The sequence below is a fragment of the Chelmon rostratus genome, chromosome 21, assembly GCF_017976325.1.
Source record: "Chelmon rostratus isolate fCheRos1 chromosome 21, fCheRos1.pri, whole genome shotgun sequence".
Lineage (NCBI taxonomy): Eukaryota > Metazoa > Chordata > Actinopteri > Chaetodontiformes > Chaetodontidae > Chelmon > Chelmon rostratus.
In genome coordinates this window covers 19,975,956-19,994,668 of record NC_055678.1, presented here as the reverse complement: position 1 = coordinate 19,994,668, position 18,713 = coordinate 19,975,956, and the positions used below count along the sequence as shown (strand labels likewise).

At 42.7% G+C, this 18,713-nt stretch overlaps 1 protein-coding gene across 1 annotated transcript in view; it reads right to left on the bottom strand.

Annotated features, from left to right (window-relative positions):
* snx29 (sorting nexin 29) overlaps positions 1 to 18,713 on the bottom strand; it is a 121,726-nt gene that overhangs the window by 40,634 nt on the left and 62,379 nt on the right. Inside the window, exons 15-18 of the mRNA XM_041963129.1 lie at positions 17,828 to 17,934; positions 3,242 to 3,358; positions 1,146 to 1,201; positions 674 to 755 (exon numbers count right to left, since the gene is read on the bottom strand). Coding sequence (XP_041819063.1) covers positions 674 to 755; positions 1,146 to 1,201; positions 3,242 to 3,358; positions 17,828 to 17,934 — 362 coding nt within the window. The remainder of the gene's footprint in view (positions 1 to 673; positions 756 to 1,145; positions 1,202 to 3,241; positions 3,359 to 17,827; positions 17,935 to 18,713) is intronic.

Sequence of the window (18,713 nt, the reverse complement as noted above, 5' to 3'; positions counted from 1 at the left end):
GCTGAGTGTGTGCCGAGTCAGGTGTTCTGCTGGAAAAAAAATCACAAAGCTACATCCTTTTCTGGCTAAGCTCTGTAAACAAGGAGGAGCGTCGCCTGAACGTGAGAGTAGCCTTCATCAGAGCCTCCAGAAAACATATAATGGAATCTGGTACAAAATCAAACCAGATTTGATGGGGTCCTAACTGTACCTGTGTGCATGCATCAGTGTATGTATGCATCCGTACCTGATTCTGAACATTAGATTTGTGTCTGCACCGTAATGTGTGTGTGTGCTTCTGTCTGACGGTGAGACAGCTGAGGTGTACACCTTAATAATGTGACAGACACAGTAAAACAGCCACAGAGGGAATGAGCCGCCGTTGTCTACTTTGCTCGATAACTTGACAGACACAATAAGAAGCAGCAGTTTGGTCTGTTAAGCCACTCTCCACTTCAGTTCCCCACACACCTTCCTTAGATAAGTGCCTGGCACAGAGCTCAGGAACCATCATTTTGGTTAAGTGCAGCTGTGCTATTATCAGTGAGTAAATGCCAATGATAAAACATATTACAAACCTAGAAGTGACACAGACTGTAGTGGGAAGCGCAGTCACTATTTTTGGGCTTGATATAGGCCTAGAACTGCTCAGGAAACTGCTCAGGAAGTCAGATATTAAAGTGACTGAATGTACCTGATAGACGTGGTAGGCGTTGGCAGCTCTGCCCTGCAGGAACACAGAGGGGATCCACACGTTGATGAGAGCGCGATGAGCCCTGAGTGACACAGACAGCAAACCATCACTATCATCATCATCGTCTTCGTTATCACTGGCAGCAGCAACATGGCCTGCTGTGGCAAACTACAGCTCACTCTTGTAAAACACCTTGAAGCTTGATTTGGTCAGAATCTAAGAATGAATGAACAAATTAATGTACGAAATTAAACAGTGTTTGAGCTTTGTTCACAGGTAAATGGGAGAAAGAATGAGACAGACACAATTATGCTGGGAGAACAGATATTTCACGACGAAGCTCTCGCAGGATGAAGAACAAGACAAAGGAATAGATCAATATAACAAGAGGGAAGGTTGGAGAAAGAGTGAGAGAAAGACAGAGCGAGGGGGACAGAGCAATAAAGCAAAAGTAAAAGAGAAAAATTCTTACGTCTCAAAATCTGACAGACTGGGGTCATCTGACGTCTGGCTTAAATCTCCTGGAACCTGGAAAAAAAAGATGGGGGGGATTGATGACAACAAGAGAGAGACATTCATTAAACAAGCAGAACAAACTCATAGACAAATATGGCATACACACATATATATGGTGCACAATTTGCAAGTACTTGTACCCCCAGGTGTTCTTCTGCAGTTGCCAGGGTGTATGTGGAAAGATTACAGCTTGGAGACAAAAAGGCAGGTTGTCGAGTGGAGTAATATGTACAGTATATCGACATGCCTGTGTGAAAGTACCTCTTCACACACGTGCGTGTTGTGTGTGTGATGCTGTCATTGTTGATGATTATCCTCTGTTAGCCGTGGTTATCCTAATCTGACACCTTCTATGCTAGTATTGTGTGTGTGTGTGTTTGTGTGTGTGAGTTCATCAAGCCAGTGATTTATTTTTCACTCTTTGCAAGCTTCAAGGTCCCTTGAGGAAGCACATGATCAGGCCCAGATGTTGACAGTATGTCTGTGTGTGAAAAAGAGACATAGAGAGACAGACAGTGTGTGTGTGTGTGTGTGTGTGTTCATTTTGTTCATGAATTTATGACTGTCATTTTTTTTCCCATGGCTGAGACGAGACAATGATGAGACAGCACTGATGTCATTAACACCAATTGTGGCAACATCGACACGCACTATTTTAGACAAAAAAAGACAAGAATAAAATATAGTTTAAAAACTTTATCAGTGTTACTTTATTTTCATTGACAAAAAAGCAGAGATGAAATATTAAAGAGAAAACAGTCCAGAAATGCTGATGCTTCAGCTGGATTGGAGGTTTATTTAAAGCAGCCGCAGGAGCTTCAGTGTAAAACGAGTGAGGTAACTCACTAAAAGTCACACAGCTTGCAATCATAAACATCTAGAAAACACCTGAGTCACTAACTTACTAACTGATGTACTTGGTGACGTAAAAAGGTTGTTTATTTGGCAAAATAAAATTAAAATTTTGATTTCACCTGGCATCAAAATGAATCTGGATGTATTCCTTAAGTTGATGCAATTGGACAAACGTAACACAAGTGTGTGCGTGTGTCTGTGTGTGTGTGCGTGCGTGTGTGTGTGTGCGTGCGTTCCCTTCATCTCTCTTGTCCAGAGCTGGCCTGTCAGTCTCTAAACTCTCCCACAGAGACTACAACTGGTCTGAAACACTCTCACCACAGCCCCTCTCCAGGCTTTCATCAAACACACAAACAAGTACAAAAAACAAAACACACACACACCATGAAAGCAATAGAGGAGTGACAGGAAGAGGTGTAGAGGCGGGAGGCGGAGAAAGGGACCCGGGTTTGGTCAACTGCGTCAACTCTTGGGAGCTGGAAGCATGCAGCCATCAGGAGCCAGAGATGGGCTCACACACACAAACACACACACACACACACTATCGGACAGAGTGAGTGGTCCAGCAGAGCAGGGCTGAAGCGGGGGGATAAGAGGCCTTCAGCTTGAGGCTCCCATCACTGTTGCTGTATCAACTCACACTGTGCAGAGTGAGTGTGTTTGTGTGTCCAAACTGCTTTGGGCTCTCCTGAGCATGACCAGATGCTGGCACTGTGTGTGTGTGTGTCTGTGGGTGTTGTTATTGTAGAGGACAACTTTGAAAGTGGTGGGGAAAAGTAGTTTGTGTGAGCAATGGATAGTTAGCATTAGCCGTGATAGCCGCCACCAAAAGAGCACCGCCTACAGAAAAAATCAAACTTCATCAACAGAAGAGTAAAAAGATGTGAGCACACAGTGTTTGACTGACAGGCTGTCTCTGGGAGCCGCAGTGCAGCAGCATCAAAGAAAAATGAAAACAGAGGAATCTCACAGAGAACAACTTCAAGGAAAATGCAGTTAACCATAATTGGCAGCCACTGACCGTCGAGAAAAATGAGCAGAGGGCCAAACAAACATGGGGAAGTGGAGATGAAAATCAAACAAAGTCACTGGGAGGAGAGTTGAGGGAACGGCAGGGTGACAAATGGGAGGCAGGAGGGAAAATCAGTGTGGGAGATCAGTGTGTGTGTGTGTGTGTGTGTGTGTCGAGTCACTCACCGGTCCTCTCAGGTCAATGAGTTCCTGTCTCATCTGGACAATGAGGTGGTCTTTGGCCATGAGGGAGCGGTACAGGCGCTCATTAAACTCGATCAGCTCACCGTGCATCTCGGCTACCTGCAGTACAAACGCACACACACACAGAGGAAGACACAAAAATGGCATTTACATTAATCATGCTGTAGAACATTATAATATAACACACAATTATGCAAAAGAAAAAAAAAACAATAGAAAGCATATAAACACACTAGGAATAGCGTGAGAACATTCAAAAATACAATTCTCAGCTTCCATTTAACACACAAAAGGTAGAAGCACACATAATGCATGTTGACAGATTCTGGCAAACAGTCAAACCCCTGACAGAGAAGAGAGGGATGGAGGGAGAGAGGGTTGAGAGACATAGACAGAGAGAGAGAGAGAGAGAGGGGTGAAACCAGTTCATATCTGAATCAGTCAGACTCCTGCCAGACTGCTAATCAATTATCATCAGCTCTAACTAACCTTGACGTGGTGTTACTCACATCTGTGTGTGTGCTCATGCAAATATGGCAATTCTGCGTGTGTGTGTGTGTGTGTGTTCCCCGGCCTGTCTGCCTAACCAGGCTGGACAGTGTGGACAGGTCTCTGTCAGGAGACTGACAGCTGTGACACACACTGTGCTGTATGGAGGACACCTGCTGTCACAGCCGCTTCAGCAGAGCGCCGTCGCCGGCTGACAGGTGAGCCGAGTCGCCGTGCCACTGTTGCTCCAACACCGACCTTCAAACGTTAACTTAATCACATCCCGTTTAAGAGCCCACACGCACACACATACAGGAGGAGGGGAGGCTTCTCATGTCATGACAAAAACAGGGATGATGACCAAGCTGAACTTGATTTATCACAAATCTTCAATGCTTCACAAAATAATTTCAAGTTGAAGTAGAAAGATGGGTAGTTTTGACACCAGTTTATATCCAAAATTCAATTCTGTAAGAGTAACACATGGATGGTAGCACAGCTCCCAGACCTGTGCTAACATTAGAGACTAGTAGGGTGACACTGCAACAACACCTGCTTTTGATGTTGCTCGGGCATCTAACTTTGTCTTGAACAACAACAATTTATATATATATACACACACACACACACACACACACACACACACACACACACAAACACACACATATTAATTAGCCTTTATTAAACAAACCTCTATCGCAAGCCAGCCATTGCACCTTCAGCTATTTCACCTGAATAATCAACATTTTTTCAATTCTATCTTGACAACTTTTACTTTACGAGAGAGCAGCAACTTCCTGAAGACTCTGCTGGCTGCCTGGCAACCTCACAGCCATGACAATTGATTCCAGAGGAAGAAAATAAAGGTGGTGGTATGGCCCAGTCAATCACCAGACTGAAACCAAAAAGAAAATATGGAACATTTGGGAAAGGAACTGAAGATCAGGAGTCTTCACAATCTTCAATTTAAAGCGGCGGCTGCTGCTCAGGAGGTAGAGCGGGTAATCCACTAATCAGCAGGCCGGTGGGTCGATCCTCCGTAGGCAAGAGCCCCAAATTGCTTCCGATGCTGTGTCATCGGTGTGTGAGTGTGTGTGTGAATGGGTGAATGAGGTATGTGCTGTAAAGGGCTTTGAGTGGTCAAAGAAGAGTAGAAAAGTGCTTCATAAATTCAGTCCATTTACGAAAGACTGTCTGTGTGGAAGATTGGGTCGAAATCCCCCTGAACACCCTGAACGATTAGTTTCTTCGTACAGGAAGCATCTTGAAGCTTCTCCACTGAGTCTTCCATACACTTCAGTTAGTGTGTTCAGTACTTTTTTCAAGCGGCTCGCGAACACATTATATGAATGCTTCCAAATTTTAGAAAATTCACTGAATTCAGTCAGTGTCAGTGGCACCGGAGTGGTCCCAAACCTTCAGTTACCATGGCAACACTATTTCCAAACTACAGAAAGCGAGGCTACAGTACATGCGCTCCCCACCTCTGGAGCAGACTGCCTCTGGACCAAATAATAAAAAACATGCCTTCTTCTGCGAGGAGCACATCGGGCCAAAAACTTTTTAAATGTGTGACTGAGAGACACTGAAACATAAAGTAATACACAACTAAAAACTAATAAAACAAAAAAAAATATTTAAGGTGGGCAAAATCAAATGTGCTTTAAAAAGATAAGTCTATGCATGAGTGTTTAAAAAATCATGAATTAACTAGTTGCTGAGGAAAAGTATTCAGTATAGCATGTGTGCTGATGACAAGACAAAAGCTAACTTAGGTGGAGACGCTAAAACGCTGCCTGTATGGTCTCTTCTGATAACGCTTAGGCCTACTTGCTGTGCTAAATAACACTAATCATACCACAAATAACGATAACAACCACCATTGCCTGTATAAAAACACTAGTAAAAATCCCCCGTGATAAGTTTCTCTCATCAGCACACCAGCTGCCATAACGACAGAAAGTGTCGCCAAACAGACCCCGCTTTGATCTGCATGACTGTGTGTCTTCTCGATATTACTGTGATTACTGCAGCTGAGAAGTTATGAGGTGAATAGCAATGTCAGTATCCTCAGGCAGGCTGTTAAATCTCTCCACTGTCAAACACAACCTGAGCTCTATAGGCAGTAATCCACCCAAAGTGTAAAGTAAAGAGGTCGCAACAAGTTTGGGAGTTTTGGAAGGCCTTCGGTTACTTGCAGCAGATTTCTGCAATGATGATTTTAATAGTTTTTCTATCCTTTCTTTACTTGGGGGTTCAGGAATGGTGGAAAATAACAGACGTACTCTGCTTGGAGGACTGCATATCAAAAATGTGGCTTCTGTCAATTGAGACCACTGGAATCAAATTGCATCAAACCATTAGGGCTCTGCTGATCCCCTGCCCAGGCATATTTTATTCTAACTGAATCAAACAGATGTATCAACGTGCTCAGTTGATATCTGCATGTCTCTAAACAACTGAGGCTTCAGAAACCTCCAGATCAGATAGGGCCGCAAAGCAATAAAACGCAGCTGACGGTAATCTTTCAATATAAAACAGAACAGAGTCCCGCTCAAAAATGAATCCTCAAACCTGACATCTTAATGCAGCTGGTCATATCCTCAAAGAAACCCAAACTCACACTTTTAGGCTACATTGTGTCATTTTCAAGTCAGGTAACAGGAAGTGCACAGCCGTGGCTACTCCTTAAAACACTGACTGTCCTCGGCACACCAGCCATTCATCATCTCTATTTATTTAACCGCCACAACTCTTAAATAGGACATTATAAAAAGGGGAATTAATTTTAAGCGTGAAGAAACCCAATTAATTCTTTGTGAGAGGGAGCTAATCAGTTTGTCATTCTCCAGCCATGCATGCGTGTGTGTGTGTGCGCGTGTGTCTGCAAGTATAGTATGGTATGTGTATGTGCATGCACATGTGTGTTGGCTTGTGCGAATGTGTATTTGAGCGTGCGCATGCTAATTTGTGGTCTATATTAAGCAGTGGCTACGTGCTAGGATTGCCAATTTGTTTAAATGGGCAAGTTCATCTCCTCCACTGTTATTAATGCAGGGTCATTAAGATGCACACGTGGTCATACATGCATGCCTGGACCTTACATGCAGTGGGCATTACCCAGTTGTATTATTCAACCCTCTCGCTGGCTTTTTCTCTGATCAAGAGCACCGAAAGGCTCACTTCAGGTCGGCATCAGCCAATAAATATTTGCAGGACGAGTGCCAATTATTGGCTGCAGAAATCACATTCACATGACTAAAAATGTGAGAAAAAGAGATCAGCGAAGCACAGGGTGGTTATGGAGATTTCAAAACCTAAAGGGTGCTGTCAGAATGACTGAGGTTTAGAGGTTAGTTTAACTGCACACATGACAACAAAGACAAGAAATACAAAAAAAGAAAACATGGCAAACAATGACATAAATTGGATCCAAAGCAACTTGGCATACAAGCCAAACCTAATGAACGAGCTTGGTAGGGCGTGTGCATGCATGAGAATATATCATGTATGTCTACTTTCACCAGGTCTTTTCCCCTTGACACCCACAACCTGAGCAGGAACTTGTTAGTGTTAAAGGTGATGGACTGGCTTACAATTTCCTCACAGCCAGTGCAGATTCAAGTTGAAAAGCTTTGAGTGTGAAACCATAAAAACATCACAATAAACCTGACAGCTCAACGAGTCTGCAAAGTAGAAGCCTGACAAGCTGCTGTAGTCTGCTTTAGGATATATGACCTATTCAGAGCCTTGAAGCCATGGACATGTGGCTCAGGCAGGGAGCTCCCAAGGCCATTCTGTGATCAAAGACCTGGACCAGAACTGACCCGAATGTTTTGAAATGCTCTGCCCGAGGAGATGGGACGAGCAGAATCAGCTCCATGTTTACAGGTCTCTATTCTTCTCGCTGTTCCATGAAAAGAAGTGAAGTGCATTTCCCAGCTCAGAACCTGGAAACGTATGAGTACATTACAGCTATCACCACTACAACTTAAGAGCTAAATACTGAAGAACAACATCCTTCATTCATCATGTGTTCAGCATTTGAGCTTCTCAAGTTAAAAGACTATAGCTGTAACCCATCAATACATGGAACCAGAATTGGTGGTAACGGTTGGAACAGTGAAAGATGAACCAAGAAGGGTTTGGTGAGGTTTTTTTTTAGTATAACACATTTGAATGAAGCGTATTGTTCAATGTTAAAATTGCTGTTTCTGTGAATGGAGTCTGGTGGCTGTGATGAGAATGATCTAATGGCTGTTTCCGGTTAAACAAAATGGATCTCACTCTTTAACGAAAAGGTCTATCTCTGTAGGGGTCTTTCCACAATGCTGTCAGATGTTTATAACAATCTGAGCCTGTCGGTGGCAAAACCAAACACGTTCAGTGTACATACGTCAATGGTGCACAAACAATCCCTCTGGGATTACATTGTAGTCCATTTTGCGTTTGCCTGCTGCTGTACTCTTGGTAAATACTGGAAAAACATAGGGTCTATAATCAGATAATTTGTGACTAGATTTAATCCCATTTGTTGGGAAATCTTCCAGGACAAGTGGACTGACACCAATTGAAAACTCTGCACACACAGCGATACTCTCACTGATTAAAAATGGAAATGTAGCAAATAAATCAAGATGGTATAAGACATGATTTTGTTATGTTAAAATAACATACAAGTAGTTTGTCTCTCGTTGTATTGGTTTGCCCTGTGATGGACATAATGGGAATGGTTCAAATGTATGTCTGCTGGTTTAAGAAGGAATAATCAAACATCATTTTTGGCCAATTTTGACATGTCTGCATTATACCTACACTGAGTGAGAGAAAGAGAGCTGAAACTTAACTCTGAAAGGGAAAAAAAAAACAACTCAGTGATCTGACCCCAATATTAACAATGACAAATGAACTACATATCGAATACTCTGCAGTAAACATTACCATCTATGTTAGTCATTCTCTATATAACAAAGACAAATTGGTATCATTTATTTCAGTCAACACTGCAAAGTGGAGCTGTACAGCTGAAAGTAAATATAATACAAAGTTAATTTTTGTTCCTGATTCTGATTGCGAGTGAAAACAGCACAAAGACAATATATTTATTGTTTGATCTCATCAGCTTCATTGATTTTTGTAAATATCTGCTTATTCTGAATTTGATGCAGCAACATGTTTCAAACCAGTTGGGACAGGAGCAACAACAGACTGGGAAAGTTGTGGAACGCTCCAAAAACACCTGTTTGGATCATTCCACAGGTAAACAGGTTGATTGGTAACAGGTGATAGAATCATGATTGGGTATAAAAGGAGCATCCTGGAAAGGCTCAGTTGCTCAGAGGTGAGGATGGAGCGAGGTTCACCACTTTGTGAACACGTGATTGGATAACAAACACTGAGGAATCGAACAGCAGCACCCAACAGCAAATCAAATGAAAGGCGAGTGAAGGTTTTCTGCCCTGACACAACTGAAAATGCACAAAAGCGATGCAAGTTGTTGTCTGTAATTAGAAGCTTTGTATGGCCGGCAGGGCTGGATTTGTATGATGCAACTGTCGACACTGCTGGAGTCACAGCTAACTGTCATCAAAGTGATGCTGACCCCACTCTGTCTCACATAAACACTCTCTATCACACAGATCAGAAGCACGCACATGGACACACACAATCTCCCCCTTCACACAACTCCTTATCCTCTTCCTCTGCGCTCTCCCATCTTTACTGAATCTCTTCGTGCCTCTTCCTCTCCTCTGCCCCGGTGTATGATCTGATCTGAGCTGCGCCAAGCTGAGCTGGCCTGAATATAAACACTGAGAGAGGCCTGAAAACGAGACAGAGAGCGAGAGCAGCAGCGCTGCAGCTGACCCGAAACCTAATAACCTTAATTAGACGGGACAGATACAGTGAATGGGGTGGCGCAAAGTGAGGCCAAGAGGAGAAGAGAAGAGAACATGAAAACACGTTGATGTACAGACAGACAGACGAGGGGCAAGAAAAGGTCAGAGCAGGACAGGTGAGACCTGACATCAGTGGTGATTTTGGCTCAATGAAAGTACATAAAAACTCAGAGCAACTCACATATGCTCATACTAGTTGACAAATGTTTGACCTCTTAACAAATAACTACCAATCTAAGCAGGCATTTGTGCTTTTAATGAAAAGATTGTTGTTGTTTCTATGGCGACAGACAGGGAGACATGCATCGAGGGCCCCTGTCGGGACTCGAGTACCTCCATTCTTTATGTACCTTTAATTTTAAGAGTGGAAGCCTGTAAAGTTGAGCAGCAGCACGGTGTGGACGCTTTGTTTGTGGAAGAAGATACAGAAGCAGCAATGGAAGCTAACTTCCTGTCTGAAAAACACACTGTCCTTTCACTGTGCATTCTGTATGCACTAGTACTTCACATGCATTTTACTTGAATTTTTTTGCAATCTGTGTTTATTTCAAAGTTTTCAGTGTTAGCAATCTGCATATCAATGTTTCACTAACCAAGTTCAAAGTCAAATCTGTTTGCTGCGCTTGTGGCAACGTTACGAAACTTTAAAAAAACACAAATACAGTGCAACAAAGATCCAGAGCCAGACTGCTGCTAACGATTCTGATGCACGCAGACACTCAAAGTCTACACAGGGTCACAAAAATTCAGAATGACTAAATTCAGCTGTTTACATCATCTACTCTGATTTTGCCTTCAGGATATGTGACCAAGTCATCTGATGTTACACAAAACCTAATGGCAGATGGTTCTTAGTGTTCGTTTTACAACGGGGACCATTTCATAGTGGGCAGGACACCACGACTTGAAAGGAACATTCTTTCATCTTTTTTTTATTCATGGCAGGAGGGAGACCCAGTCGCAGGGTATCAAAGGTTCATTTAAACATCTTAAACTGGGTGAGACCTCAAAGGGAATATGGCAAATACTGGCTTACTTTGTAAATCTAAATGCAGCTTGTGTCTCTCTCTGTGTTCCTGACTCACTTCAGCACAGCTGCTCCTAAACATGAAGAGACATGGCTGAGAGATGAGGAGAAAAAAAAAAAAAAAGGAAGAAAAAGAGGGTGAGAAAGGACCGATATAGACATCACAAGCTGTGCTGTCCACTCTGAACAGAGGTGGAAAAAAGATACAAAGAGAGACGGAGAGAGATGAGTTAAGAAGTGTGAGCACATGAGAGCGGCAGATGGACCAATAGAAAAGACAGAAATGGGAGTTTTAGAAAAGTCTAAATCTGGCCCATGGTACAGACGTAGCTCTTTGTCACTGCCGCATCACAAGGAGAGCTCCGTGAGCACGTGGATCACATATTTTTCAGTTATGTGGTATTATTACTTTGAAACACCGCAGTGATGACAATGTTAAAGTACAGTCTGTCAGCTTTAATTTCGGGGTATTTTCATCACAACCAGATGAACACTGAGAGAACTAAAGCCCTCTCTTAGTGCATGTTCTCCTAGTACACGCTTGCCAAGAGTATTTCGACAGATTAAGATTAGGTTTACATTCAAAAAGTAGTCACTTTGACCATCAAGAGCCCATGTTTTAAAATACACTGACAGGACTGTGCCAGTATGAAGACAGCGGATTAAACGACACTCTGCTGGTAGCTATGGATAATCATAGCACATGGTAGAGTATCTTTTCACTGTGCTTCCATGATGCTAAAATATGACATCATCATGGGGCTGCAGTAAGTGTTAATGTGCTCTAACATAAACTGCAGTCTTTAGCACATCAGCCTAACCAGCTGACTACCTACAGTCCTAACTGTGCGTTACTCCCAGGCCTTGGGAGCATATCAGTAAAGAACTGCTTTAGTTTGTGTGGTTGCAGGAAACATATTAAGAAAACCTGTTCACAACCGGCACATCCACTGTGCAGTATTTCCCCCATTTTCTGCGCTAATCCTGGGTGCTAGCAGGGTTTAGGCTAATGTTAGCATTTCTGCTCTTCCTTGCATTTAGGGACGTTCCAGTAAGCCAAACACTTTTTTTTTGGAAAGTACAAACTGAACAAATCCGTTCAGAAAGCAGCCAAACAGAGCTACTGTAGTTAGCATGAAATAACAGCCTGATCTTCCATCTTTCCTCGTCTTGTTTAGAATTCGCTCCACGCTGCAATGCAAGAACAACGCTGTTTATTTATTTATTGTTACATGTCAACAGTTTTAACCTGAATATTTTAGTATGTTTATCATGTATGTAGCCATCGAGTACATATCTAAGACCTCTATTGCAAGACTCTCATTTTGAAACGAGTCAGCTGGAAACAGTGGAAAATCAGCCAGGCGGAAGCCTTTCCAACCAACTCACGGCCACAGTCTTCGTTGTAAACTCTATGTGACTATGTGGGCTGGCAAAAGACAGTCTTTTAATCAAGTTAGACTTGTTTTTAACAGACTTTTAAACCTCACACTCCTGCTGCTGAACTTCAGTAGCAACACGCATGACTTCAACAGTCTCTCTGGGCTAACACTAAAAGTAGCACAGATGAACTGTACGGCTTTAACATAATGCACATCTTGAAACTCAATAGCAGGAGCATCAAGTTTTAATGCTGTGCTGTAGGTGTTTAATGATTGAAACATCATTATTGCACTAGGATTTTGCATCCTAAGGCAAAGGGGAGAAACGTGCTTCTTACCCAATCCGGACATAGACACAGACCTTACACAGTCTTAAAGAGCAAAAAATAATTCAAGCACAGGCGAATCTAACAAGGCCTAGCAAGGCTTTTGTAGTCCGAGCATGTGTGAACACTTCAAAGCAGATTCACCTGCATTATCTGGAGAAGAAGAGCATGCATTATGCAGTATTTTGAGTCACATTCACTTGCATTACACAGCAAAGACAACAGCCATTATACAGGCCTATCGGTTCATATCCTCCCAGTTATTACCGCCTCTCCTCTCTGAGCAGAGGAAGTTCGGAGTTGGTGGCTTGTAATTGTTGTTCTTGTTCTTGATGTTGTTTATGGTTAATTAATGAGCTTGTGGATCAAAGGGAGAATCCCTGATCCCACCGGAAGTTTCGACCCATATCTCTCCTCTATCCTCCAAAAGAGCGCTCCCTCTACTTATCAATACAGCACAGCGGATATAAAAATACACCATGGGAAAACAAGAGCAAAAAAAAGTCTGCCGTAACTGTAACTGCATAGTCACAAGACTCCTAATGTAGTTAGAGTCTGCTGAACAAATTTTACAGACGAGTTAGCTTATAGCACTACTGTATGATGTGATGAGGCCTCAACTTTAGGCACAAGGACCTGACCTCTGAATTTTAAATGACGCACATTTTCAAGCCACTTTCTAATGACTTAAATTTGCAGGCGTCTGGAGTAAGAGTGCACTGCTCCGTGGCAATGACTGACCATGACTGTCTCTGCACAGGTTTATTTTTATTGTTCATGAACAGCCACTGAGATTTCGGCCTTGGAAACCCATCTTCCAGCCTGTATTGTGGTTCACACATTTAAGCATTGTAACACATTTTGTTCACAAGCCAAATGGACAAATTACAAAACAGCACTAGTTTGCGCTGTGATATTATCTATCAGACAATTCTGTTGGATCTCAGGTCTAATTAACTGGCAAACCCATTCTACTGAGAATGTGTCTGCACTACAGTATCCTGTTTAATCTGATGGTCATCAACAGAGGCTTATAAAAGTCACACAAACTACTTCATATGTCTTCAAAAAGCCCCTGAAAACCTTCATGCCTACATAAGCAAAACCGAAGCAGAAAGCATCTTTAGATATTACTCATCGAGAGTTTAGCACTAATAAACTGCTCCACCAGGACTGTGTGGGTGTGCTTTGATCGGATGTGATGGACACTGATCAAACCAACTGTCATCAGGTTATGATTCAAATGTGGCTAAACGCTGAGCTGTGCACGTCCGCGACGTCACCTTCCTCCAGCCGTGCCCCATCCACTCTAAAACAGTAAGTGTGTTTTCCTCCACGTGGTTTTGTGGACATTTGTGCATCTGAGTGGCAAAAACAAAAACTTTTTACTTTTGGCTGAGGTGACTCACAGCTAGAAGGTCTTCAACCCATTCAATTCATTTAACATGACTGAGGTCTTAAAATGATTTAAATCTGGTTCTCTGAAACACAAATATAGCCTGACTTCACCCGAGACAAGTCCTTGAACGTCTCTTTTGCGATGGCAAGAAGCGTATTAAAACAGTATTAAAACATTTCAGGTGAGTGTGAAGATCTGAAGAGCCTGAGGGGTCGTCTTTACCATCGTCTCCGTTTCATCATGAACCACAACCCAGACATCTCACAAAGAATTCTCTGGGACTCCCTTGCTCACCTGTATCTGCTTTATTACTAACAAGAAATGTATTGATCATATGAAAACTGAACGCCTTTGACAATATTGATAACAAAATGCTTGGTGAAATTTTACTCTCACAGTTGATTCAAAAAGCGATTAAAAATGCAGGTGAGTGGGACTAATTTGCAAGCCCATAAGTTCAGAGAGGTGTTTGAGCTCTCTATACAGTCACCAGCAGCTTGTGTGCACTGATAAGAGGATGCGTTACATCACTACCTGCCCACCTTTTCCTTATCGCTCGAGCCTCACAGATCAATGTCATGCAGTTTTGCTGTTTCTCCCAAACCTCAGTGGACACGTTAACTGCATTATGTAATTTGTTTTTATTATCGCAGACAATGAAAAGCACCACACAATAAAGTCAAAAATAAAAACGCTTATGCCTCTATCCCCTCGAGTTGTTGCAGTTTTACTTTTCGTCCATCATTGCTATCATTATCTGCATTCGTCTGTCTTTCACTGATTTCTTCATCGCCACCGGTCCACTGGGATATATTAAAGTGTCCTCCTACTCTGATAGCTTTTTAAACCTACTAGGATTAAACATCCACGTGGATTTGTGCGGGAAATCCCACTCATCCGTACAGAAGTGTGCACATCTGGCGAACACACGCACGCATCCGTGAACGCACCTCATATCACTTTCTCACTGTTGCAGCTGAGATGTGAAAGATTAAGAGGCATGAAGAAGCGAGTGAGAGGGCGGCAGTTGAAGAGAAGGTCGTGGAGTCATCGGAGGGTAAAAATAAATGCTTCCTCCTCAAGTCACTGCGGTATGTCAGGCTACGTTCTTAGTCAGTTTGGTTAAATGTGGGTTTAAGGTTGAGCAAACCTAAGGGAAGTGAGGAATTGTGAGAGAATCTAGGAGGGGAGGAAATGTGTGGCTTGATAGTGGAAAGAAAAGAGTTAAAGCTAGAGTGGGTAAAGTACTTTAAATCAAACGCTCTGACAACAACAACCCAACCGTGTTCTACATTCATTTGTAAACAGAAAAACAGTGCAAAGAAACTGCTGTTAAAGCTGCACTAATCAACATTTTTATATTAACAATGGATCAAGGGACTGTCTAATGTTAAGGCTTTGCTCATAGTCCCGAACCAGAGTTTGGTATCAACCAAGTTTACGGCCTGCAAACTCCACTGTCACCAGTCTGTTTCCTGCAACAGCAGGCAGCTGTTTTCAGCTAGAAAGCTCTGATAAAGCATCAGTGCATTACCTGCCCAGCCCCAGACAGCAGACCGATACAGTCAGTGAGTAGCTGGTGAACACAGTGGAGCATTTAGCAGCTAAAGAGCCAGATACTTCCCCCAGGAAGTTGGTGGAGAACAAAACAGAGCTCACAGGGAGCTTAACGGCAAATGAACGATCATGCTGCTCCGTGTCTGCTGGATGTGTGCATTGTAAACTGTTTGCTGTTAACTTTATAAAGTGTTAATACAGTATGCTCTGCTGTGCTTCTTCTTGTTCCAACACCCACCAGTGGGCAAAAATAAATAAATAAATAAATGAATAAATAAACTTATGCAAGACAAATTTATTCTAAAAAAAAAGGCTGGGTGAGCAAATACGTTAAAAAAAGTGGCACATCTGATGCCTAGAGTGTTGTAATCTGTAGTTTCAATGGAACTGTCAACGTAGGGCATAGCCTGCTACTTCCATGTGCTACAAAGCATGAAACCTCACTGCACTGTGCCTTTTCACAAGACATCACATGGTGATGTTCTGTTTAAAAGCTCCTTACCTTAAACCCAAAGTCAGGGGCTACTGCCCTACTGCCAACCCTGTTTTAAAATGACTTTCATTGAAATCATTTATCTTGAGACTTTTTATTGACCCGTGCACAGACCAGCAGGACACAAGAGCAGAGGAGGATGAGGCGGAAAAGAGCATGGAGCGCCTTGAGATTCGGCTCAAATATAAACAAAGTCAGAGTCAATACAACGTATTAGCATCATTAAATTAAAACTGAACTAGGCCACAAACACGGGCGCGTTTCCCAGGTTAACGAAGGCTGAGCCCCGTCTAATATTTATTTGTGTCTGGCAGGCCTGTATGTATGCAACCAGGCTCGATGTGACATTTTGAAAAATCAATAACTCCGTGGGTCAGATTCTGCCTCGGTCGCTGCAGCGAGGCAGCTGAATCAGGAGTATTGACAGCTGCTCATGTAAATCGCACAATTTATGAATTTTCGCATCGAGGCCGACAGTCGTGCTGCAGACCTTGAATGAACACAATCATACACACACTAACACACACTAATTATCTTAAAAACCAGGAGGCTTTTTTTCCACAATCCTCTCTCGCCCCCTCCCTAGTTCCATAGAAATATTACCACTCTGTTCCACTGTCTCTATGAATATCAAGGGAACTCCTATTAAACGAGACGAGAAAATACTGGTAGTGAACAATAAAGACAACATCCTGCATCTCATGGTTGCTGAACATCTTTCTTGTTCCCCCTCCTCTGTGGTATAGACATTTGCCGGCATCACTAGCCTCACCGCTTGCTGTTACTATACTTCCACTAGACAACTTGCTACATAACAGGGATGAAGAAAGCATGACTGGCTGATTTAAACCAAACCACCAAAGCCTGGCTGGCCTGGGACCAGATGGGAGCCTGCTGTGCCATTGTGTCCCACACTGGTCCTCCACATTCGCTGTTAAAGCTGATCGAGACTGACGTCCCATCAAATGGACAAATAAATAAGTAAACACCATTAAAAATGCAGCACACATACATGTGCATAAATAAGTGAAAACATAGTTTGACTAAACACAGGCGAGATTACTTCTTATTAAAGAAATATAAAACAGTGGATTAAATATTCATGTAGACACCCCCCAACCCCCCTAACACCTCACAACCCATTACAATACACAGATGTTGTCCTTATTCTCCTGTGGCGATGTCACTCTTACTGGGAGTGTCTCCTCATTGGTCAATCCAACAGGAAGCTGAACACAACTCTTATCATGCCTCACACAGTTGGTAACCTTATGCCCGATGTCCAGTTACAAATCTGCACCACGCACCGCGATCGATATTTTTGAGAAGAAGCAGGTCAGGGAATAGCTAAAGAGTTTTAAATCAATGCAGATGCAGAAAGGGCAATTCTCTCCTTTATTTAGACAGAGTAGCCGGGTGAGAATTTTCCATCACCCTGCACCGCTCTCACAAGAACGACAAACTTCACAACTTCTTTAACTTTGCTCTCTAGCGTACCATCTCAGGTACTTCTGAATGAAAAGCTCCAAAAGCCTCTGCAACATTAATAAATCATAACCACATATACATTAAATTACTGTCAACAAATGAGATTATTGACCCCTACACTATTTTCAGCATTGTGTGGCAGCAGTTGGGACTCGGACAGGAATGTAGTGAATTGAGCTTTTCATCTAAAGCAAACAGAGCGAATGCTGTTGAACATTCTGGCACTGGCAGATGACACAAATAGTGATCTGTAGATGGGAAATCATGTTTACGCACTTCAGTAAGACAAACAGGATAAGTCTTAGACTAGAATAGGAGCATTTCCTAAACATCTGAACTGTTCCTTTAAATGCTGTAAATAGTATTTTAAAAATGTAATATATTTGCAACCCTCCAAATTACAATGATTTGCACCAGGAAAAATGAACATCTGGAACACAGAACTGTGGCACTTCCTTGATGAGGATCATACCTAACACACAGTAGCCAATAAAGAGAGACGGCACTCACCTCTATGAGTTTGCGTTCATAGCTGGCGGCCAGCTCCTCGATGTCACCCATGAACTTATTCTGTGGGGCAGGGGCCTGGTCTTCACTCGACCGCAGCATTGACAGGGCTGCAGCACAGAGAGGGAGAGAGAGCAGCTGATTTCCACAGACGTACAGATACTGCGACACGTCAAAAACACACACCGCGAGGAAAAACTCCTTTTCCAGCCAATTATACACAGTGAGATTCTGCCAGTTATGCACATTGTGTTGTCCTCTTTAGCAAGTTGTGACACTGCCAGCTGATGCTTTTGTTTTAGCAGCGAGAGAACAATACATGGGGAGCAGTAGATCTATACAATATATACATCACCCGCTAGACTAATCCATTTAATGCAATTTATGGCACTCTGAAGTAGATGTGAGTCATGCACATTACAAAAAAAAAAAAAAACATACAATCATGGAGGGAGAGGCATACAAACACACAGCCACGGGAAGATACACAAATCCTCAAATGCATGCATGCACACTTTCTTGCTTGCACATTATGTAATGCTATAGCACATACACATTTTTCCTTCTGAGAAAACTTCTTACTGCTCTGTCAAAGTGATGAACTCCTTTCTCTCACCATCGTCTGTTTTACTCTGATTTTCTGTTCAGATGGGGCTTATTGTTTCTTTGCGCTACTGCAGTTCGCTAACCAGCTAAAGTCATCACGACAGAGCCTAAAGCGCCACTTCTGAGCCCATAAACATCAACTAATCGGGTTCCCTCAGTGAGGAATGGCAGAACTTAGAAGAAGTGGGAGTTCTGAATCTTCGTGCATGGGAGACGGATTGTTTTTTTCACCTGGGCAAAAGCAAGTTAACGCTGTTATTTCACTGTCACCGCACTCTAACAC